At 49.4% G+C, this 25,064-nt stretch overlaps 1 protein-coding gene across 1 annotated transcript; it reads right to left on the bottom strand.

The window, feature by feature from the left end:
* Positions 1-423: 423 nt before the first annotated feature.
* TNFAIP1 (TNF alpha induced protein 1) lies at positions 424-20,121 on the bottom strand. The gene is made up of 7 exons (XM_063146461.1): positions 19,994-20,121; positions 13,081-13,439; positions 10,650-10,819; positions 10,366-10,455; positions 7,546-7,598; positions 4,962-5,157; positions 424-1,536 (listed from the first exon to the last, which is right to left on the bottom strand). Exons 2-7 carry the CDS (start codon positions 13,295-13,297, stop codon positions 1,315-1,317), a joined length of 948 nt encoding a protein of 315 aa, XP_063002531.1. The 5' UTR covers positions 13,298-13,439; positions 19,994-20,121; the 3' UTR covers positions 424-1,314.
* Between the last annotated feature and the right edge of the window lie 4,943 nt (positions 20,122-25,064).

Below are 25,064 nucleotides of genomic sequence, written 5' to 3' on the forward strand. Positions count from 1 at the left end.
CAGAAAAATATATGGGGCAGCCCCCAAACAGTACGTGGGGCAATTATTACACAGAGCTTCAGAGGCGCCCCAGATCCCTGCAGAGTACTGCGAAGTCAGCTCTAAACTCAGAAAGGGCCCCTGGAACCCATGGCTGGCAAGGACTGGATATTCCCCAGAAGCTCTCTTTGGCGTGGGGCTGACAAGCAATTCTCCCCCCCCCCCCCCCCACACACACACTCACAGCGGTGTTGAGGACACCTCACCCCGGGAAGCAAATCCATTGAACTCTGTGCACAAATTCCTTATCTGCGAGAAAACAAATCAGAAATACACTCTTCCGGATGATTCGTTGTGTTCTGGACTCAACCTCTCACTACCTGCCAGGCGCCATTAACTACCAGACGCCCCTGTCTGCAGGCCTCAGGATTTCACCAACTCTCCTTGACTTGTTTAACCTTTATTTCTGAGCCTTAAGCTCACACGGTAAAAACAAACGGCCCGGGAGAGCAGCTTGATATCAGACGACCGCGTGGCAAGTTCACAATACTAGAAACGACCACGTCCTCAACCGGTTGTGTGAAAAGATCCAGACGGTGCGGGCGGGGGGGGGGGGTTGTCCGTGTCTCCGTTCCTTCTCAGCCCTAATTTCCCCTTGGACACACAGCAGTTAAACCCAGAGGGAAGAGGAAAGTTGCTTTCCAGGTGTCCCCCAGCGTCAAGGTACAAATACGTTCCTGACATTTGAAGCTCTGACCGCTCCGAGTTAAGATGACACAGAACCAGGTTCCACTTCGCGGGGAGGCGGATCGCCGCTTCAGAGGCAACGGAAGGGGACACGCAGCTACGAAGTTGTAGTGTTTGATCTACATAAACTAGTGTTTGGGCTTCATTCGCTGTCCTCGGCATCTGGGTTTTAAAAATTGCCAAAGAAAAAGGGGGGGGGGGGGAAAGGGAGTGTTCTCCAAGCAGAGTCTGAGGAAGATCCCTCGACAAGAACCACTCCCAAATCTGAAGAGAAAAGAAAGAACGGAAATTCATTACCTCTTTCTCAAGGCAGAAAAAGGTTCCTGAAAGTTTCTAGAAGAGATGCTAATTTTTTTTAAAAAAAAAGACAGAGAGAAATAACAAGGTTTCATTCAGCTGGCACTCAGGGGATGCAGGCCGTTCGCGGCCTTGCTGGAATCCAAGCCAAGTCGCCCTTCGGCCCTGGCTTTCGGCTTGCATCAGGAACGGTGGTGCTGCGCACCCAGGGCGCCCCGCCAGCCCGCCTATCGAAGCCGGACAAACTCTCGGGAAGAAAGACGGCCCTTCCGAGCCGCTCCGCCAGGGTGCCTAGTGTCCCATCTGCCGGTCGTCGTACGTGCTGTAGCGTTTCACATGGATGCGCCGGACCCGGTCACGCAGCTCGAAGCTGCCGTCGTCGTCGTCGCTCCGGGAAGCCTGACTTCGGCTCCGGCTCGTCGCTTCCAGCAGGGAGTTGTCGGGCACCCTGGGGGTCTCGTACAGCAAGACGTTCAGCGTCTCCTCGTAGATGCGGGCCTCGGGGAATTCAACCTGGAGAGAGAAGAGGGACAAGAGTGTACAGGCCTGCGTGCATGAAGGAAGCACATGTCCCCAAAATAACTCTCGTTTACTGGCATGTGGGCCTGAGGGAATAATCTCTCCCGCCGCTTCCCAGAGTCCACTTGCAGTAGAGACCAGCCGCCAAGGATCTGGCTGTTTATTTATGTTCAGCATCTCTGCTCTGCATCCTTTCTACATCCACTGTTTTTAGCTTTTGTAAACCACCCAGAGAGCTTCGGCTATGGGGCGGTATATAAATAAATAAATAAAAAAATAAATATAAATAAATAAATTTCTCCCCACGGCACCAGGGGAGTATAGCTTCCAAATCACGTGAGGTACTGGTTCCTCTCTATTCGGCCCTGGTTAGGCCTCATCTAGAGTATTGCGTCCAGTTCTGGGCTCCACAATTCAAGAAGGACGCAGACAAGCTGGAGCATGTTCAGAGGAGGGCAACCAGGATGATCAGGGCTCTGGAAACAAAGCCCTATGAAGAGAGACTGAAAGAACTGGGTGTGTTTAGCCTGGAGAAGAGAAGATTGAGGGGAGACATGATAGCACTCTTCAAATACTTAAAAGGATGTCACACAGAGGAGGGCCAGGATCTCTTCTCGATCCTCCCAGAGTGCAGGACACAGAATAATGGGCTCAAGTTACAGGAAGCCAGATTCCGGCTGGACATCAGGAAAAACTTCCTGACTGTTAGAGCAGTATGACAATGGAACCAGTTACCTAGGGAGGTTGTGGGCTCTCCCACACTAGAGGCCTTCAAGAGGCAGCTGGACAGCCATCTGTCAGGGGTGCTTTAGGGTGGATTCCTGCATTGAGCAGGGGGTTGGACTCGATGGCCTTATAGGCCCCTTCCAACTCTGCTATTCTATGATTCTATGATAAGCCAGATTCCAACTGGACATCAGGAAAAACTTCCTGACTGTTAGAGCAGTACGCCAATGGAACCAGTGACCTAGGGAGGTTGTGGGCTCTCCCACTCTAGAGGCATTCAAGAGGCATCTGGACAACCACCTGTCAGGGGTGCTTTAAGGTGGATCCTGCATTGAGCAGGGGGCTGGGCTCCATGGCCTTATAGGCCCCTTCCAACTCTACGATTCTATGATTCTATAAGCGGAGCAGAATTTTAAGGGTTTTTGTGGCATGGGCCTCTGGCATAACTCCTTGCACCAGCCCCATAACTGGCAAGAGCAGAATTATGTGAAGGGGAAATAAAAAGATGTTGAACCTGAAGCCCTGAAGACGAAGACTCGGGTGGTGTTTTCAGCCTCCTCAGCTGGGCCGGCTCTACCCTTTAGCATTTGGGGGCTCCAAGCCCATCCCAGTCAGGTTCCTGGGCCTTAACTTTCCCCACAGCTCTCTTCCTTCTGCTGGGGCTTTAAATCCCAGCCAGAATGAGAACGATCCCTTCTCAGAGAATCTGAGCCGTGAACCCTTTTCGTTGCCAAGGGCTTTATCTCCAAGCAACTCAGCTTCCTGCGCTAACTCAGAGGCTTCACCGCCACAAGGGCAATACAATACAGTTTTCTTAAGTTACACAATTTATACAAATCATCCAATTAAATTCTCATAGTGCAGAGGGCTGGAGAGTTTTTTTGCCGGGGGGGGAGGGGGGGAGGCTTAAATTTTAAAAAGCAGCAAACATAGTCCTGCACTTTAAATAAATACAATCTTTACAATCTGGGGAAGTGGGCAGGATTGGAGGGGCGGGGAATGTGCCCAGCGTCTTTCAATGAGACTCCAGGCATAAGCAAGATTTAAGTCAGGTTCCAGGTTCCAAGATTTGATTCACAGCTAACCCCCACACACACAAAAAAACCCTTATAGGAGTCATCTTTCACCATTCCCCCGAAACAACATCTGGTCCTGGGTCTTGAGCAAAGCAACCCTGGAAAAGACAAGTGGACGGTGTCATGTATAACCCTACCGCTCCTGTATTGAGAATAAGTGAAGCAAATATCAATCAGAAACAGATTCAGGCTCAGAAGACACCGAGCCAGACACCAGGCAGTTAGAGCCAGTGGAGGAGGTTCACACAGGAGAGACTCCAGCTGGAAATCTTCCCCCTCCAGAGTCTATCTCTTCAAGGCCAAATTCTATGCTTTCAGGAGACAGGGAGTCAACTTCCAGGGGTGAGCATTCAAAGACCTTACTTGATGCTAAGAATCGCCGGAAACTAAAACGTTCAGCGAGGTTAGAGGCAAAGAGACAGGCGGACAGATTGCATAAGAAATCATCCACGCATCAACCACCTTGAAGTTATAAACTTTTGAAAAGCCTTTTCTTTGAACGGACATCTGACTTGCTTAGTTTGCATAGTTTTTGCCTAAAGGAGAGTGTCACAAAAGGCGCCTAGTTTGTGTTACAGAAGTGTTTATTGCTTGAAATAGAACCTTGTAAATTGCCTAGCACTTTTTCTCATTCATCTCCCAGAGGAAGCTGGAGCAGCTACAGTACACGCCGGCCGGCCAATTCTCACAGGCTTTTTAACCCTTCAAAATTCTGCATTAAGAAAAGCAGCATCAGACGACCCATATAAGCTACAGAAATTAAGGTACCGTATCACGCTTGTGGTGAACTGTATTAGCGGTGAAGCCTCTGGCTCCAATTGGCTGAGCTGCTGTGATGACACGGAATGTGCTGTCGCTCAGGGGACAGCTTGCTTATTGAGATCACTGGGCCTGTTCCAAATACACGCCAAACCACAGTTAGGCCGCTAACCCTTTTGCAGCAAATGGTTAGTGAGCGCGTTCAAACCGTGGGTCTGCAGCCACCATGGTTAGGAATGGTTCACACGACACGCTAAGTTCAGAATGCTGAACCACCGTTGGCTCAGTGTGTTGTCTGAACGGGGTCACTGCCTCTCTTACAGCAATTGCTTCTGGTCCTTTAAATCAACTTCAAGCCAAAGAAGCTGAGAGCCCCCTCCCTCCTCCTACCAACTGACATTGCAGAGGCCTCCAATGAAGGAGGAAGCAGCAGCCAGGCACCTCTCCATCGTGCCTGGGTCCAGCTCCAGCTGAGAGCTCCCTCCCTCCTGCTGCCAACTGCCAACTAACTGCTGAACTTTGCAACTAAGATTGTAGTGCCTGAATTTGCTTTCCTTTCCCCCCTCCTCCTCCTCCTCCCTCCCAATCCTCTTTCCTTTTGTGTCATGTCTTTTAGATTGTAAGCCTGTGGGCAGGGGCTGTCAAGAAATACTTTTGCAAGCCGCAGTGAGAGCCTTTTTTGGCTGAATGGCGGCATAAAAATGCTTAAATAAATAAAAAATAAATAAAGCCCATTTAATTGTCACCCTTCGCCTTAGGTACTGAGCCCCCGCAAAATCCTCACCTGCAACCCCTGAAATTTGCATCAGCATCGGAGTCTCTCCCCACCAGAACCGAAAAGATCAACGCCCCCAATACCTTGGTTTGCTTCTTCTCCGTGGCATAAACGATGGACGTGCAGCAGACTTCAGCCAGCTTCCGGCTCTGCCCGTAGAAGGACCAACAGCAGATCTCATCCCCAATCACATCTTTGATGAAGAGGACCCTTCCGTTGAAGCGGAGGGAGAGCTTATCAAACAGTTCTATGTTCTTCAGTAAGTTGTCATCGGAGTTGCTGAAACCACGGGAGTAGGAGAAGAAAAAGTAACGCTTGGGGAACAGTGCATTTTAATTGTTCACAGCTGGATCTCATGTTTCCTCTCAATTGCTCAAGGGGATGCACATGGTGTGTGGGTGTGGGTGTGTGCCCACCATGTTATCCTCACAACCCTACGAGGTAGATTTGGCTGACAGGGTGGTGACTGGCCCAACAGAAGTCTTCAGCCCTTTCTACACCTAAGGATTATCCCAGGAAAATGGAGGGATCGTCCCTGCCTACTCCCGGGATCCTGTGTATGGCATTAGGAAAAGCAGCATCAGACGAATGAACAAATGAAAATCACGCAGTTTGGTATCCCTAGTGGGACGAAGAACAAATATAAGGAGACAAGAGAAGAAATGACTGAGTCTTTGAACTCTTTACCTGATTGTACAGTAGAAATAAATGGATTAGAGGGAGAACATGAAACACCCATTATGGAGCCGCTTCCTAAAGGTCTTGCACAAGAGCACTTTAGGATCGAAAATTTGACCCTGCAAAATCCAATATATTCCCCTGAGGTTGCTGAGCTAGAAGATCCAGAGTTAAAGGAATTAAATGAGTCGATGAAAGATCAAATGGAAAAGTTAAAAATTAAAATGAAATCAGTGACTTTAGAGGGGGAAATAAATACCGCTAAGTTGGTTTGCTGCACAAGAACAGATAAGAAAAGACAGCCGAACAATTGAAGGTGGGCTTTATATAATGGTGAGAGAGAGAGAATTAATGAAAAATTTCATATCTGAGTGCAACAATCTTTTAACCACCCTTGTGGAAATGTACATAAAAACAGACCTAAAACTAGAAGATGTGGGTTTAGGGAAAGTCTGTAATAAAAACTTCGCACTGAAAAGTCACCTCACACTGAAGAGGGGTGAGAAACAGAAGAAAGTAGAAAAGAAGACAAATGTAGTTCAAGCAAAGAAAAGTAAAAATAAAAAGACCCCAAAGATACAACGTTATAATAAAAAGGACCTTGAAAGGTTATGCAAATTATTGGACTCTCCTCCAAGTAAAAAAATGAAAATAAGGACCAAGAAGCAAACTAAACAGGGATCATCATCAAAGGAATCTAACGATATTAAGGCCAAATCTCTCTTGAAAGAGGCAGCTGTTTCGCCTCTAGTTACTGCCCAAACACGAGTCGAGGCATCAGAACGATTGGACCCATGGGACAGCGTACGTATGCAATCTAAACAAAAGCAAAAGAACTCCCCAAATAACAAAAAGTGGTCGTTAGTATTAAACCGCCAAAAATGGGTGATGTTAAATTATCCTAAACCTACTGGTCTACTTACACAAACCGAACGCAAACTACATCTTCTAAAAATTCTGAATGTGACTTCTCCAGACTTATTTACTATTTACTGTCGATCCTGGGACGGTGCCTGGAAAAAAGGCAGGTGTAGAAACGGCCAGAGGCGAAGCCAAGCCGAGGGATTTGCTTTGGTTTGCACCTCGACTTCTGAGACCCGAGATGCAAAATTGTTGCTCCGCTGGCAGAGATACGCGAAGAAATACGCGACCGGATGCCTCCGAGCACGTGGCTCAGCCTGGGAATGTGCGATCAGACCCAGAAGCAAGGTCACACCGAAATCGCTCCTGTTCTCCCCACAAGGGATCTTTTTCAGCCATCTAATTCAGAGTTTGGGGAGGGGGGAGCAGAAAGAAACTTGGTGCCAACCAAGAGATGCCCTGGGACTGGCGAGCAGAAGAGGCAGACGCTGCGGGCTCCCCTGTGCCATCGGTCAGGGGTTCAAGGGCCGCTGGGAAGCTGGGCCTCCTGGCTCCTGCGAAGAGCTGCGTGGCAAGCAGAAGAACAACTCGGCCGATTGAACCAGGAACCTTCTGCATGCAAAGCAGGAGCCCTTCCCTGGGCTACAGCCACACAAAGAAGGATCCTTGGAAGCCGGAATGCCAGAAACAACATGGTCTCCGTACGCTAGTTGTTGGGAGGACACGAGCCGGAGGGGCTTTGCTGCCACTCTCCTGTTCTGCTTGTGGGCTTATAGAATCATAGAATAGCAGAGTTAGAAGGGGCCTATAAGGCCATCAAGTCCAACCCCCTGCTCAATGCAGGAATCCACCATAAAGCATCCCTGACAGGTGGCTGTCCAGCTGCCTCTTGAAGGCCTCTAGTGTGGGAGAGCCCAAAACCTCCCTACGTAACTAATTCTATTGTCATACTGCTCTAACAGTCAGGAAGTTTTTCCTGATGTCCAGCTGGAATCTGGCTTCCTGTCACTTCAGCCCGGTTGGCCACTGCGGGAAGCAGGACGCTGGCGTAGAAGGGCTCGTGGTCTGGGCCTTTCTCACGGTTAATGGCAATGGGGGTGAGTGAGTGGGGGCACACAGAGGATTTACCTTGTGTAGGAGTATTTGTTGTTACTTCTGTTGTAAAGCAGCTTCACCACAGGCTGGAAAGAGAGAGAAAAAGGGACACGTGTCAGTTCAGGGCGACAAGAAAGTTACATCTAACTTAGGTACACAGGAAGCTGCCCAGGATTGTCGACGCTGGCTGGCAGCGATGGCTCTCCACGGTTTCCGGTGGGATTCCTTTCCTTGCCCCATCTGGAGAAGCCAGAGATCGAACCTATCAGGCCGATCTATGGCTCCTCCCGAAGCAGGAGTGACTCCATGTTTCGGGGCGGGGGGGGGGACGCTCTCTGGTGGGTCCTTTGCTTTGTTAACAGCATTTCAAGAGCATGGCTGTTTCCCACAATGCCCCAGGGTGCCAACACTTCTGCAGGGCATTGTGGGAACCTAAGATGGCTGCTTGTGGGCACGGCTGCCTGGCATGGATGGGAGGAAGGGCAGGGCGCTGCGGTGGGGCGCGGCCGTCCTAGGACTGCACAGGCCAACGCTGAGCCTGCCTTAGAGGCGACATACTTCTGAGTTCCTGGTACCAAGGACCAACCACAGTGACCGGCGTCATGCCCTGCTTGCAAGCAGCCTGGGGCTCTCCAGTGGGCATCACGGCTGGGGTGTCTGGGCCCCTCTAGATGTTGTAGGACTCCAATCAGACCCAGCCAGTAGGGCAAATGGTCATAAGAACACCAGAAGAGCCCTGCGGTGTCAGACCGAAAGTCCATCTAGTCCAGCACTCTGTTCACACAGTGGCCAACCAGCCATCGACCAGGGATGAGCAAGCAGGACATTGTGCAACAGCACCCTCCCGCCCATGTTCCCCAGCAACTGGTACACACAGGCTTACTGCCTCTGATATGGGAGGTCGGAGATGATAGGAGCTGTAGTCCATCAACATCTGGAGATTCCCCAGGTTCCTCAGCCCTGGCATACTGGATTCCTGCATTGAGCAGAGGGTTGGACTCGATGACCTTGTAGGCCCCTTCCAACTCTGCTATTCTATGATTCTATACTCCTTGGTCTGATCCAGCCAGGTCATCCTTATGTTAAGGATAGGCAACGTGGTGCCCACAAGCTCTGACCACTGGCCATGCTGACTGGGGGGTTATGGGACATGTAGTCCAAAATATCCAAAGGGCAGCAGGTACGTTCTCTTTGGGTCAGTCTATCCATTCTGCTCAATTACACAGTGCAGCTTTCTCGGATTGAACCATTTCTGGATGTGGGACGGAGGAGAGGGGGAAAGAGAAGGGACTTCTCCGTTCAGATGCTCTCTCTCTTGCAGACAAGAATCAGGACACCGGGAAGGAGGAGTCAGTCCAGCGTGCTGTTCCTCTCTGGACAGGAGAAGTGCTAAAGAGTTTGGGACCACAATACCTGACAGAACGCCTCTCCCGACATGAACCTACCCGTACACTGCACTCAACATCTAAGGTCCTCCTCCGAGTGCCTACTCCGAGGGAAGCTTGGAGGATGGCAACAAGGGAAAGGGCCTTTTCGGTGGTGGCCCCCCGACTGTGGAATGATCTCCCCGATGAGGCTCGCCTGGCGCCAACATTGTTATCTTTCAGGCGCCAGGTCAAGACTTTTCTCTTCTCCCAGGCATTTAACAGCATTTAACCACGCTAAGTTTGTTTTTAACGGACCCCAGAACTGTTGTTTTTAAATGGATAACGTTGTTTTTATATTGTCTATATGTTTCTAGTGTTTTAACTTCTGTAAACCACCCTGAGAGCTTCGGCTGTGGGGCGGTATATAAATGTAATTAATTAATTAATGAAGAGTTGAGCAGGACATAACCAGGCAGGTATAACTGCAAAAGACCCCTGGAAGTACACGTTGTCCCTCTCCTGGCAGCCTGGTAGATGGCGGGGGGTGGGGGGGAGGAGGAAGGAGAACGGAGGTGACCCCACTCCCTCTGGGCTCTGGCCATTCCCTCCACTGACATCCCGTTCCCACCCCTGAGAGAATGGTACAATAAGAGTGATAACACTCAACCACAAAGGTACTAAGAAATATTTATAGACGAATAGTTCAGAAGATATCACTAATGTACAAAAGACAGGCATATAGGTAACATTTACAAGGTGTTCATCAAACATTCATAATGAAGCCTACAATAAGTTGGCATCCATTAAACATTCGTGATAAGAATAAAAAACCTCATAATATATGCGTCTAATAAATAATTTCATAAAGCGTCTAATAAACAGTAGTCCGGTACAAGTCCTGTTTCGAGAATTCTTCATCAGTAGGACGCTGATACAAAAACAACTTACCCAGCATTTGTAACCAATCACATACGTTGTCATATACTACATTCAATACAAGAAAACAGAGTATATATGGATGCCAACTTATTGTAGATTTCATTATGAATGTTTGATGAACACCTTGTAAACATTATCTATATGCCTGTCTTTTGTACATTAGAGATATCTTCTGAACTATTCATCTATAAATATTTCTTAGTACCTTTGTGGTTGAGTGTTATCACTCTTATTGTACCATGGTTATTTTCAACCACAGCCTTCTATTTTATTTTTTGTTCCTGAGAGAAGACAGAAAATAAGTTCCCCACCCCTGAGAGGGGGGTCCCTGAAGAGGGAGAAGAGGCCCGTGCCACTTAGTGGCTTCACCTGCGGTGTGAGATCCTGACGACAGAGGAGGGCCGGAGCTCAAAAGGTAGTGATGCCGGCCCCCTCCTGCTTCCACACCCTATGCAGGGCCCCCTCCCCAACCACCAAATTCCCGCCCCCAGAGGCCCCGTGGAAGAAGATTCAAGTTGTTAGCTTGTTTTAAAAGGAAAGCGCGCACTTTCATGGCTGATTCGATGAGTCGTTCCTCTTCTTTGGGGGACGTGATGACAGGGATGTTGCAGACGGGCTTGTAGGGTTCCTTCTTGTCCTGCGGGAGAGAACCACGCGGGCGCACAGGTGAAGACGGACCCAACACCAAGCCCGCCTCTTCCTCCGCCGTTAAAATGAACCCAGGCTTGAAAGCCAGGACTCGCAGCACGCAGGCAGAGGGAGGCAGCAACATACCTTGGGCTGGGCCTGATCCGCCGGGCCCTTCTAATTCTGTGTGGATTCCACCCTTACCTGCAGGGAAGCCTGACAGAGGTCGACCAAACCCTGGATGAGGTAATATTTGGCTTCGGCCATCAGCTCCTTGACCTCTTGCCGGTTCTTCGGAAGGGCGACCATGTTGTCCCGCAGGTAATTCAAGACGGTCCCAAAATGTTTCCCGCAACGATCGATGAGGATCCAGCCTGGCAGCGGAAGAGAAGATTGGGGGGGGCACTCAACCGGAGTCGGTGTCACACCCACACAAGGAGGCAGGCCGGGAGGGGTTTACCCCCACCAGGATCAGGCTTCAACAGGGAACGAAGGCTCCCCTGCTAATGTGAAGGAACAATCTGTAACAGGCTGCAGTCCGACAAGGCAGCGAGATCCAAATCGGAGGGAAAAAGGGGACAGAGCGCTGTGGAGGAGGAGACGAGGGAGACATGCAATGGCTTGGAGGTTCACATTTCCATTTGCGCCAAAGGTGGGCGACTTTTTTCTCTCTTCCTGCCGAGGGTTACGCACCCTCAAGGATAAAGCGGTGGGCGGAGCCAAGGACAGCAGTGGGTGGGAGTCAGAGCCAAAGGTGGGTGGGTGGGGGCACCCCTTCTCTCTTCCTTTCCAACACCCCCTCTCCTCTCTATTGCATCCAGTTCTGGGCTCCACAATTCAAGAAGGACCCAGACAAGCTGGAGCGTGTTCAGAGGAGGGCAACCAGGATGATCAGGGATCTAGAAACAAAGCCCTATGAAGAGAGACTGAAAGAACTGGGCCTGTTTAGCCTGGAGAAGAGAAGATTGAGGGGAGACATGATAGCACTCTTCAAATACTTAAAAGGTTGTCACACAGAGGAGGGCCAGGATCTCTTCTCGATCCTCCCAGAGTGCAGGACACGGAATAACGGGCTCAAGTTAAAGGAAGCCAGATTCCAGCTGGACATCAGGAAAAACTTCCTGACTGTTAGAGCAGTACGACAGTGGAATCAGTGACCTAGGGAGGTGGTGGGCTCTCCCACACTAGAGGCCTTCAAGAGGCAGCTGGAGAGCCATCTGTCAGGGATGCTTTAGGGTGGATTCTTGCATTGAGCACGGGGTTGGACTCGATGGCCTTAAGAGGCCCCTTCCAACTCTACTATTCTATGATTCTTCACCCTGCTCTTCCACCTGGCCCAGCAGGCCGCTGTGGGAGGAAGAGATCTCTTTTGCCAAAGATCTGAGTAGATTGCCTGCAAGGGGGAGGGGCTTTTGTACTTATGCTACAGGCTGCCCCGCCCCCTCCCGGTCTACGGGCAGCCGCTCTCCATGGCTCCAGACATGGATCTTCCCCTGCCCCAGGAGGGGGGAACCCGGGACCTCCTCCACGCAGGGCGTATGCAACGCCAACGCCCTAAAGGAGGGAGCGACGGCCCAGCCGAGAAGCAGCAAAGCTGTAGGTGGCAAGGTGGAGAAAAGGGGACGGCCGAAGGGAGCCCACCGCTCTCTCAAGATCAGCCTTCCTTCCAACCTGGGAATGATGGGAGCTGCAGTCCAACACACCTGGAGGGCCCCAGCTTGGAAGGAAGGCTGATCTTGAGATGTTGGGGGGGAAAGAGGGAGGCAGAAACTAGGGTGTGAGCAACCGCCTTCTGTCTGGCTGAGGCCAAACGGTGCTGTCACGTCTAACCCAACTGCCCCTGTTTTGGGAGAACAGGTTTCAGGTAATCGATCAGAATCAGATTCAGAACTAGAAGACGCAGCGCCAGACACCAGCCAGCCTGGACCAGTGGGGGAGGAAGCTCTCACGGGCGATTCCCCAGCTGGGAGTCAGCCCTCTCCAGAGCTTATCTCCTCAAGGCCAAATCCTACACCCTCAGTGGGAAGTGAGGTTTCTTCCAGAGGTGAGCATCCCGACAAGCTAGCAGATGCTAGGGTCCGCCGGAAGCTCAAACGCATGGGGCGGAAGGAAGGTGTGAGAAAGTCAGTTTGATTACACCCGAATCTGCCTCCGCACCAGGTGCTCTGAAGTCACTTCTGTTTGAGAAGTGGCTTCCTATTCTTCTCGCACGGACAATTGTCTCACTTAGTTTGCATAGTTTTGCCTAGGGGGACGTTTCCAAGAGGTTAGACTCTCTTCTGATAGAAGAGACGTTTGTTGCTTAATAAAAGCTTTGTGGATTACTTAGCAAGCCTCGTCATTTGCCTCCCATCGAAAGCAGGAGAGTTCTGAGAAACACGACAGGTGCCCTCCCTCCCTCCCTGACCACCTCACCCACCCTTAAGCATTTCGCTCTGCTCCTCCTCCTTCCCAATCCCCTTTCCTTTTGTGTCATGTCTTTTAGATTGTAAGCCTGAGCGCAAGGTGGACATTCTTCATCTTTGTGAGCCTCCAGGGAGTCTCTTTTAGCTGAAAGGGGGGGGCGGGGAGCAGAGCCATAAAGCAAATAAACAATAAGCACATGCAGGCACCCTTCTGCCTGGCTGGCCCTTACCTTCCTTGTCCGAGAGCACCTCCATCCGGCCGCTGAACATGGCCTTGAGCATGGTGTCGTGCCGCGTCAGCACCTGCACCGTGGTGTAGTACAAGGAGCCGCCCACGTTGAGCCGCACGTACTTGTTGCCGAAGCCGCCCGCCTTGTAGCCCCCGCAGCTCTTGGGCTTGGCGCCCGGGGTGGGGCAGAGGGCCGCCAGGCAGGTGTCCCCGGACATCTCCTTCTGCAAGTAGATGACAACTCTGCAGAGGGTGGGCTTGAGCGACTCCGCCGTGGTTGGGGGGGGAGTTGCGGGGTCACCGACCAGACGAGGGGATACGAAGGGATTCTTGGAAGCTCCGGCCCCGGGAGGCTTGAAACTAGAAACGACAAGACAGACCCAAAAGTGGGACGGCCACGAGGTCAGCGGAAGAACCAGAGGCTCCCTTTCGAAACGATGACAGGAGCAAGACTTTGATCGTTCAGGTATGAGCCTACCTTGCAGTTGGGGTATCTGGGCAGTAGGCTGTGCTCACTGGCCCATCTTCACGGCAGGTCAGGAAAATAATGGTGGATGGAGGAGGAGATTAATGGCGGTGGCCCCAAAGTTTAAGACGGAACCCCCTTACTGAAGAGGTTAGGGCAGAGCTGGGGAACTGTGGTCCTCCCTATGTTAAGACGCCACCCTTCAGGATGAGCAAAGTCAGGCATCATGGGAGTTGTAGTCCAACAACATGGGAGGGCTGCAGGTTCCCCACCCTTGGATTAGGAAACCCATCTAATAAAGCGTTGGTTATTCCCTTTAAAGCCCTACATGGGTTGGGTCCAGGCTACCTGCGGGATCGCCTTCTCCCGTACAATCCGCCCCGCACACTCAGGTCCTCTGGGAAGAATTTACTCCAGCCAATGAAAACAAGGCTGACAACTGTTACCCAGAGGACCTTTTCTTCCACTGCTCCCAGACTATGGAATGGCCTGCCGGAGGAGATTCGTCAACTTGACAGTCTTTTAGAATTTAAAAAAAGCAATAAAGACTGATCTATTCCGGCAGGCCTATCCAGTGAAATTTCAGGATGTTTTCAGGATGTTTTAATCATGTATGGTATGTTTTAATCCGTTTTAATGTGTATTTTATATGTTTTTATACTGTTTGTTTTATACTTTGAATTGTTTTAGTTTTTGTGAACCGCCCAGAGAGCTTCGGCTATTGGGCAGTATAAAAATGCAATAATAATAATAATCTCCTTATTCAGGTTTCAGAAAGGTTGCAGGAGTCTCTTTTTCCATCCGGCCAGGCCCCTCCGGCCTCTCTCCACGCCCTCAAACTTTCAGGCACTGGTCATAGCGGACCAAGCTGCAGTTTGACAGCCATGAGGACTAGACACTTGTTTTACAACCAACAGTCAAAACAACCAACAAAGGTTCTCTGGATGTGCCCGTTTCTATCCTGGGGACCAGATTCAACGCGTGAGCAAGAACAAAACAAGAGAGATCCCATTTTAGGATTCAGCAAACACAGGGACTGCATAGGAAAATGAAGCTGTTTTGTTTGCGAGGAGGGAAAATAAATCCACCCCTGTGCTCTCGAAGGCACGGCGTTAATCACAGGCACGGTCCTACAGCTGCCTATGACACCGGCCCGGCCGCGTTTCACACAGCCCTTGCAAAAATAGCCCTTTTCTGATTGCCAATGTTGGACTTGAAAGATTGTGGGCCACACCAGACGAGCTCTCCAAAGCCAGAGTGAGGCTCATAAAGATGTCCTTTACAGGCATTATCCAGAGTTGTCCCTGGCACTTCCTCAAGCCACATTTCAAACAACACTTCCAAAACCAAGCTGCTAGTCCCTATGACTGCAAAGTCGGCAAATGAGCACACGGACCCGGAAAAGGAAGAGTTGCATTTTCACTAGGCGCCATGTACTGCTGGGAAAGGGTGGTACCACGCCACTCCGACTCTGACCCCAAAACACAAGAGCTACTTTGGGGAAAGACAACTGGGCTTTATGCAACAAGTGAGAAACAACAGCACAGATTAAGAAGCCCTAGGAGGACTCAAGAAAAAAAACCCAGTACCTTCTAGGTGACTACATGAAAAGGAGGACCGGGCTCCTGTATCTTTAACAGTCGTAGAGAAAAGGGGGTTTCAGCAGGTGTCATTTGCATGCATGCAGCACTTGGTGAAATTCCCTCTTCATCACACCTGTTAAAGCTGCAGGAGCCCTGCCCTCTTTTGAATCTGGTCACTCTAGTATAGCTCCTGCAGCTTTAACTGTGGTGATGAAGAGGAAATTTCAACAGGTTCTCCATATATACAAATGACACCTGCTGAAATTCCCTTTTCTATGCAACTGTTAAAGACACAGGAGGCCTGTCCTCCTTTCCATAGGGTCACCCTACCCTATGGACAGCAGATTCCGGCTGGACAGCAGGAAAAATGTCCTGACCGTTAGAGCAGTACGACAATGGAACCGATGACCTAGGGAGGTGGTGGGCTCTCCCACACTAGAGGCCTTCAAGAGGCAGCTGGACAACCATCTGTCAGGGATGCTTTAGGGTGGATTCCTGCATTAAGCAGGGGGTTGGACTCAATGGCCTTATACACCCCTTCCAACTCTACTATTCTATGATTCTAAACACTGTGATATAGATACTCTAATAACTCTATGATTCTAAACACTGCAGCCCTGACATAAAGGCCAACGGAAGAGGTGGGGGAAGGAGAAACTGGAAGAGAAATACCTGCTTTTTCCAAGCCGTAACTGAGCAGTGCGGCACGTTGTCTGCCAGAACAGTAAACTGACCTCCAGATGAGACTAAAGTCCACAAGGCAATCGCAGCATCTCTGAACCGCAGCAGGAACCCGGGGGCCCTTCCCAGCCCTCCAGATGACTCAGACGGTCCCACACAATGGGAGCATTTCCTCTGCTTCCTCTCCGCTGGTGTTACGTTTGTGCATTTTTGTTGTGTTGGTAAAACATAAGCCAGGAAATGCCGTAAGGCTTACCGAGCGGCTGTTTCCAACAGCACCACACCGATATCCTAAGCCAGCCCGCTGCTGGTAGCAGGGGAAAGGTGGGCCGAGCGAAGAGCAGCCGTGGGAATACCCGACCACGTGGAAATGCAGAGAGAGACGATCTTTGAAAGGCCAGGCGGTGTAGTTAACAACCTGTATCATCTGTGGGGGCATTCCAAACAGACCCGAACGCCGCTGGCTGGCTGGCTGGCTGCACCTGCCCCCCTGCCTCCCAGGATAAAAGCGTATCATGGCAAGTGGGAGACCAACCTATCTCCATACATCGGCCAGAGAAGGAACAGCTTCAAAGAGCTTGTTTCGCCCTGCCCTGCCAGAAAGAACACCTATAAGAATACTGAAACCAAAAACGGGTGCTTGCATTCTGCTGTTTTTCCTCCTCCCTCCCCACCCCTTTTCCTTTTGTGTCGTGTCTTTTAGACTGTACGCCTGGGAATAGGGACTCTCTTATTAATAACCTTCTGGGAGCCTCTTTTGGATGGAGATGCTGTAGATAAACAGGACCACTGGCAGATCACTGGGGCCTCTTCCTTGCTGGGAAGCCACTTGTTGGAGGACTGCAGCCCTCCCGGGGTGCAGGTTCCTGCATGCTCCCAGGCAAGCTGTCCCTGGGCCCCATCGAAAAGCGGTTGCTTAGGCCACGCCTGTGCAGCTCTGCAAGGAGCCCGGATGGCAACATGAGCAGCATTTGTGGGGAATAATTTGTTCTGGGCCTTCTTGTAAAACCAGGTACTGACTTAACTGCTTAGCAGCTCTGGACCTGGCCCATACTGGGGGAGGGGGGGGGGGCGTATTGGAAACTCACTACTTCTTTAATTTTATTATTTATTTACCCTGCCTGAGCTTTCGCAGTATACGTGGTTTCTGTCGTACATCTACAGCAGCCTAGCTGAGACGCTGCAGCTGGTGCAAGGTCACCGTAAGAAGCATGGCCATGGTAGCTGGGGGTGATGGGAAAGGTAGTCCAGCACAACTGGAGGGCAGGGGAAGGCTGCATGACCACATTTCGGCCAGTGGGGCAGACGCTCAGGCCTGGGGCCAAATCCAGGCCTATCAGAGCCTCTGCCTTCCCCTGGATCCTTGTGCCGTTTTTCCCGGTATTCTAACAGGCTGACATGCCTCCCCAAAGGATTACTTACTGGCAGTGAGAGCTGTCAGATAAAATACGGCGGCATTTTTGGAACCCACCACGGAAATGTGCCCCCCCCCCCCGAGAGCTTCTTTAAAAAGCACTTTGGACCATGCGGTGAAAGAGGATCTGTAACCCCGGGGAGAACAGAATGTAGATTTCCAGGTGTTTTGGACTTCCACTCCCAGGATTCCAAACCATTGGCCATGCTGGCAAGGGCTTATGGGAGTTGGAGTCCAAAACATAAGAAGAGCCATGCTGGATCAGCCCAAGGGTCCATCCAGTCCAGGACTCTGTTCACACAGGGGCCAACCAGCCATCGGCCAGGGATGGACAAGCAGGACATGGTGCAACAGCACCCTCCCACCCATGTTCCCCAGCAACTTGTACACACAAGCTTATTGCCTTGAATACTGGAGACAGCACACAACCATCAAGGCTAGTATCCAACCCTCTTTTAAAGCCATCCAGGTTGGTGGCCATCGCTACATCTTGTGGTAGTGAGTTCCATAATTTAACTATGCACTGTGTGAAGAAGGACTTCCTTTTATTTGTCCTGGATCTCCCACCAGTTTCAAGATGACCCCAAGTTCTAGTACTTTGAGGGAGAAAAATGTCGCCCTGTCCACATTCTCCACACCATGCATAATTTTGCACACCTCTATCATGTCTCCCTTTAGCTTCCTTTTCTCCAAGCTAAGCAATCCCAGTTGATGTAACCTTCCCTCATAGGGGAGATGCTCCAGCCCCTCGATCATTTTAGATGCCCTTTTCTGCACTTTTCCCAGTTCTATAATATCCTTCTTTAGGTGTGGTGACCAGAACTGTACACAATATTCTAAGTGTGGTCGCACCATCGATTTGTATAAGGGCAGTACGATCCTGGCCATTTTATTTTCAATTCCTTTTCTAATTATGCCGAACACGGAGTTTGCCTTCTTTACAGTGGCCGCGCACTGGTTGGACATTTTCATCGAGCTTTTGCACCACAACCCCAAGGTCTCTTTCTTATTCGGTCACCGCCAGCTCAGATCCCATTAGGTTATACTTGAAGTTGGGGTGTTTTTTTTTAGTGTTGGGACCTGCACGGTATCCTCCCTTCCAACTCCTGCTCTTGTTCAGGGTTCCAGCCAGGCTATTCCACTCCTCTACTCCCCCTTCTCTGTCCTGTCCTTCTTTTCCAACTCTCACTCTATATTCTCTGGCTATTCAGCATGCTCAGTTGTCAATGGGCTGTTAGATTTCCACCCTCCGTTATGATTTCTTTTTCGTTTTAATGATTTATTTATTTTTGCACTTCTGCAAATCTCAGACGTCTCCCGAGCATGGCTACATAACCTTCAGCACTCACCACCACCTGAGTTTTCTATGAAAGAGAATGGCCCATTTCAACCAGGATTTTTTCCTCCTTTTGAGCCCAGTTCTTCAAATCACATAGCCTGATTCTTCACTCTTCCTACTCATGCACTATAGGACAGAGATCGAGGGATTCCATTGCTCCTCTTCCAGGGTATTTCCCTCCTTTCCCAACGACCCAAGGGGTGCTTCACACATTATTTTTCTTTTCTAAAACGGTCAACACAATTAACATACACCCGAAACAACGAACCATGACGGCACAGCCAACACGGGTCTTTCACCACATGTTATCACTCTGGCACATGCTGCGCATAATGTGCCGTGCAACCCTGATAGATGCTCAACTAGATCACCTTTTCCTGTCCAACCTGGTACCCAGTTATCACACACCTCATTTTTCCTCTCCCCCACTCATGGTCATTCACAATTATAAATCGACTCTGGTATATTTCACCCAAGTCCCCTAGTATCCAACTTTCTTCCTCTTCTCCTATGACTTCCTCCATTTTGGATTGCTATGGTTTTCTCCTCCACCTGGGAGGAGCCTCCCAGTTGATTAGGCTTAACACCTGGCAGAAATTCAACTGGTACAACTTCCCACATCGCTATACTGGAGGAAAGCTCACCTGTGGGATTTCTACCTGTCAAATAAATGCACACCGGTTGGGGAGGGGAGTAGAAAGCTTCTCCGCCCCCCCCCCCAAACACAGCAAAGTATTTACATGACGCTTTTGAAGGTTTTTAAATAGCTTGTAGAAGTTCAACAGGTGGAGCTTTCCTGCTGGAGAAAGTTTTACTTGTAGGAGTTTTACCTATAGTTGCTTAGAAGCCCTAAAAGGGGTGGTGGGAGTGGCAGCAAGTCCCCCTTTTCACACACACACCCCTCTATATTTGCCAAACCCTCATACAGGTTTTTAAACAAAGTTTTAATTTTTTAAAAAAACAGCAACAACAGAAGGTGTAACTTATCCCACCCCCATCATTCAAGCTCCACCTGTGGGATTTCTACTCAGTACCTCCCCCACATTTACCTGGCACTCCTGGGTTGTTTTTAACAGCTGGCAGAAATTCAACAGGTGTCGCTTCCCCCCATATCACCCTCTCCCAATGCTGGGGCCGAAGCTCCACCTGCGGGACTTCCACCTAGCCCTGTTGTTAAAGCAACATTAACACAGGAAGGGGGGGTGGCCACAATATCTCCGCCCCCTCCCAAATATTTACCTGAGTGTGCGACACTGACCCAACTCAACCTATGAAGTCTCATTTTTCACGCCCCCCGCCCCACTTCCTTCCTTGGCTCTTGCCCCAGAAACACAAACCCGAACCCAGATTCCCCCCCCTTTCTTTTTCCTTCTTTCAAGCGGGCCCTCCCGCCTCGTTATTTGCCCGCCCAACCCCCGGCTGTTTACTCACCCGACTCCGAGAGCAGCGCCGCTGCCGAACTAGGCCGCGGCCTCGCACCGCGAAACTCCCTCACGAACGGCGGCCGGACCACTGAAGTGAACCGGCTCCGTCCCGAGCGAGCGAGTCGGCGTCGCCCTACGCTTCCCAAGCCCGGCAGAAGGGCGGAGCTCCAGGCTGGCCTCCGGCAACAGGCGGCCTTTTCCAGTGGAGCGCCTCGGCCTACAGATCCCAGCATGCAGCGCGCGCCGGCGTCCTCGTGGATGCGCAGCCACGGCTTGGAAGGACTACATTTCCCGGCAGGCAACGGCCGTTTCCTTTTCTCCTCCCCAAGGCAAAAGTGTTGAGGCCAGAGCTATCGAGCGCTTTGAGCGTTTCATGACATAAAAGCCAGGATAGATTTTTCGGTCCGTACATGAAGAAGAAAAAGGTCAAACTCCATGGGTTGTACCCAGTGGGCCTCTCCAGACAACATGCTAAGCCATGGTTAGGCTGCTTTGGCAGCAAATGGTTAGTGAGCATGGTTATGTAGCAACCATGGTTTAGGAATGGTTCACAACACACTAAACCATGGTTCACACGACATGCTAAGCCATCATGTTTAGCTCAAAATGCTGAACCGCCGTGGCTTAGCGTCTTGTCTGAACAGGGTCAATGTTAAAATGAATGGCATTTACGTTAGTCATGACCAACTTAAGTCCATTCATTTCAGTGGGTCTACTCTAAGTAAGACTAACGTTGGGTACAACCCCATATTACGACAACAAAGCCATTTGGAGGCCAACCAAAATGTCACAATTTCCGGAGGGATCACTGTGGAAATCTCCTGCAGTAATAAACCTGACAAAGAGTTTTATACCTTAAATTTAGGGCAGAATAAATTTACAACTCTGTGTTCAAAATGTCACAAAGAGCATGCAAGTTTCGTAGTTCTCCTGTGTTCTTTATTGGGAAAGATGCAGAATTTTGAAGAACTGTAAAGCTTGCACACTGATTGGTTGATTAAAAGTATTTTATTTTTATGCTGCTCCTCTACCAAAAATGCTTATATGTAATCAGTAAAATAAGACACAACACTGAAAGGAAGGGCAGGGGAGGGAAATGAAGGTATTGCTCTAATATGGATTTTAAATAAGTGGGGAGCAAACCAGAGGAGGAGCCAGGGACCTGCATATTGGCCTAACCGAGAGCTTTATTCACTGGATCAGTTGACAGCTTTGGAGGGAGCAAAGCCAGAAAAATCTCAATTTGTACTGAATTTGTAATGTAGTGTGCATATGCATACACCACATTTGTAATTATATATATTATAAATACACCGTCCTTTGGCAGAGTTCCCAGGGCAGTATACAAAAACAAGATAAAATGCAAATAAAATGTTACATTAACATAGGGTGACCCTATGAAAAGGAGGACAGGGCTCCTGTATCTATAACAGTTGTATTAAAAAGGGAATTTCACCAGCTCTCATTTGTATATATGGAGAACCTGGTGAAATTTCCTCTTCATCACAACAGTTCAAGCTGCAGGTGCCCTGCCCTCTTTTAAATCTGGTCACTCTAGTATAGCTCCTGCACTTTAACTGTTGTGATGAAGAGGGAATTTCACCAGGTTCTCCATATATATACAAACGACACCTGCTGAAATTCCCTTTTCTATGCAACTGTTAAAGATACAGGAGCCCTGTCCTCCTTTTCATAGGGTCACCCTAATTAACACAAATTAAAAAGCCTGGGCCTTTTAAAAGAGAAGTCATAATGTTTTCCAGAGTGGAGCTGTGTCAGTTTGTTTCAGCAAAAACAACAGAGTCTTATGACTACTTAAAAATTCTTTATCTCAAAGCCCGACACGTTTTGGCCTGAGTTCTTTCAAAGTCCTTCCTTTGAAAGAACACTGCACATAGTTACTATGGAACTCACTACCACAAGATGTAGTGATGGACACCAATTTGGATGGCTTTAAAAGGGGGTTGGGCAAATTCCTGGAGGTGAAGACTATCAATGACTACAAGCCCTGATGGTTGTGTGCTATCTCCAGTATTCAAGGCAGTAAGCCTGTGTGCACCAGTTGCTGGGGAACATGGTTGGGAGGGTGCTGTCGCACCATGTCCTGCTTTGTTGTTCCCTGGCCGACGGCTGGTTGGTCCCTGTGTGAACAGAGTGCTGGACTAGATGGACCCTCGGTCTGATCCAGCAGCATGGCACTTCTGATGTACTTAAGAGATGTCTGCAGAAATACTCCTAGCAAGGTGATCGTCTGCAGTGCAGACATCTCTTATCAACCCCCTGAGGAAAGCCTTTGAAAGAACACAGGACGAAAGTCATCAGGCTTTGAAATAAAGAATTTTTTTGCATCCTGGAAACCTGTTTCTCCCTCTTTTTCTATACTTAAAGACTAACACATTTATTGTCTACACTTTCTGCGTTTCATTTCTCTCTGACCTCACTGCTTACCGTCCACCCTCCCTCTGCAACCATGAGTCTATATAGTTGTAACTCCTGATGCATCTGATGAAATATATAACTGATGATTAAATTTTGTTAAGGAAATTCCCCGATCCATCAGGGAAGAGAACGGAGTCCAGGCAGGTCCAGATTCAAAGGCTTTTATTCAGAACTACATGTGTAGGAGAAAGTCCACCTCCAGCAAGCTGAAGGCTAAACTCTCTGCCCATTATCCACACGCAGCATACTTTTATCCTTCCAAAGTTGCTCTGATGAAATCATACTTTCCCTCCTCCCTCCCGTGTGACTGATCACAAGTCCCATAAATGTTTCCATAACCGAAACTATTCTACCTAAAACAATGCCACATTTTGGCAGCCTACAAATGTTACTTCTTATTCCTGATAAGCGCCCCAAGGGCGAATGACAACTCCGGAGTATGCTCTGACCTTTCCAAAATGCCCTAATCAGGGGTCTTCTTCTTCTGGGTAATATGCAACTGACCTTAGAAATACAAGGCTTTCAGATATGAATTTCAGGAGAAAGTAACAAGTGCTGTGAAGGGCTACGAGTCAGCGATTCTGATTCTGGGATGTTTGTAGACTTTTTACTTTAGACAAAAATGACAGGACTTTTCAGATTTCCCTGTCAATGCCATCAACATAAATATGTTTTCCCTTAAGGTGCCACAAGACGCTTTGATGTTTTATAACGTAGTGTGCAGGTACACCGTGCAAAAGCTACATGAGGATCCATGCCTCAGAGCCATATTTTTATACTGTGGAGGCGCCCACGAGTGATGGATCCATGATTTTTATGGTCCGGTCAGTGGAGGAAGACATGATTTGGAAGAAATGTTCCTTTTAAAATAATGAGGATCCATGCCTTGGGTCCATGTTTTTGTGCCGGGGTGGTGCCAATGAATGGCAGATCCGTGGTTTTCTTGGCTCAGTCTGTGGCGGCAGATGTGCTCTATGAATTGGTTGTGGTTTGGGAGGATTTCCCGTTAAAATCGCGAGGATCCATGAGAATCGGGGTCCCAGATCCATGTTTGGGGGCCATGGCCGCACCAACAAGTCCTGGACCCGTGTTTTTTATGGTTCAGTCTACAAAGGCAGATGTGCTCTGTCATCTGAATGTGCTTTGGGGGATTTCCCCTATAAAATCATGAGGATCCGTGTCTCAGATCCATGTTTCTATGCCATGCAGGTGCCCACAAGTGGTAGATCCCTGATTTTGATGGTTCAGTCTTAAGAGCACCTTTGCTCTGTGATTTGATTGCGGGGCTGTTTTTTTTTGGGGGGGGGGGGTTCTGCATAAAAGTCACATGATATCAAGATGTGGGTTTTGGGTTTTTTCATGGATTCAGCTTTTACTTTTTTGTTGTTTATGTTCCGTGGCGGCACCAGTAAGTGCCAGATCTGTGATTTCTATGGTCAAGTCTGGGGAGGCATGTGTGCTTTGTGACCACAAAAATCATGAGGATCCATGAAGATCCATGCTTTGGATCCATGTTTTTGTGCCAAGGCAGAGCCCCTGAGTGCCAGGTTGGTCATTTGACTGGTTTGGGGGGATTTTCCTTTTAATAATTATAAGGATCCACAAGGATCTGTGTCTTAGACGCACTGCCTGTTGTTGCAGGGCAGTGATTTTGATCGAGTTGAGGTCTTAGCTTGAAAAAAAGGAGGCTAAGGGGAGACAGGATAGAGGTGTACAAAATCATGAATGGTGTGGAGAATGTGGATAGCGAGACATTTTTCTCCCTTTCACATAATACTAGAACCCCGGGGCCATCCCATAAAGCTAATGGGTGGGAAATTCAGGACAGATAAAAGGAATGACTTCTTCACACAGCACAGAGTTAAACTATGGAATTCGCTACCACAAGATGTAGTGACGGCCGCCAATTTGGATGGCTTTAAAAGGCGGTTGGATAATTTCCTGGAGGAGAAGCCTATCCATGGCCACTAGCCCTGATGGTTGTGTGCTATCAGGGCCAGTGCTACCATAGAGGCCACCCAGGTGGCCTCCTAGAGCGCCAAGCTAAGAGGGGCGCCGGGCACAGCACAGCAATCACGCACATTGGCTGTGAGCTGGCCCGGCCGGAGGATTCTGGGCCTGAGCGGGCAAGATGGCGCCCCGCGCCCGCCCAGCCGAAGCGAAGCCAGGGATGCTAGGGTGGGGGTGGGGCGGCTCCACATTCGGACTTCCGGAACGCGCCCGGAAGAGAGAGAGAGAGAGAGAGTGTATGGGTGAATGGGGTGCATGGGGTCTTTGAGTGAATGCATGCGTTCATGCGTGTGTTTGTTTGGAGTGAGTGATGCTGAGTGTGTGTGTGCGCGCACGCGTGTGAGTTGAGGGGGATGATTTGGAGGAGATATTCCTATTAAAAAATGCATTTTAGACCCGTAGACGTTCCTTTCCAATTTGTTTGCTATAATTGGCATGACGTATTTCTTGCACTTTAAAATAAATTTAGCAGTTTCAAGTTTTGTGCTTATTTTTTTCCCCAGGAAACACATGTTCTTAAAAATCAAAGTTGGCATTTTTGGGGTGTGTGTGTGTGTGTGTGAAAGTAGTTCACCTTGCCTAGGGCGCAAAATAGTCTGGCACCAGCCCTGCGTGCTATCTCCAGTATT

Source organism: Elgaria multicarinata, chromosome 22, assembly GCF_023053635.1.
Source record: "Elgaria multicarinata webbii isolate HBS135686 ecotype San Diego chromosome 22, rElgMul1.1.pri, whole genome shotgun sequence".
NCBI classification, from domain to species: Eukaryota; Metazoa; Chordata; class Lepidosauria; order Squamata; family Anguidae; genus Elgaria; species Elgaria multicarinata.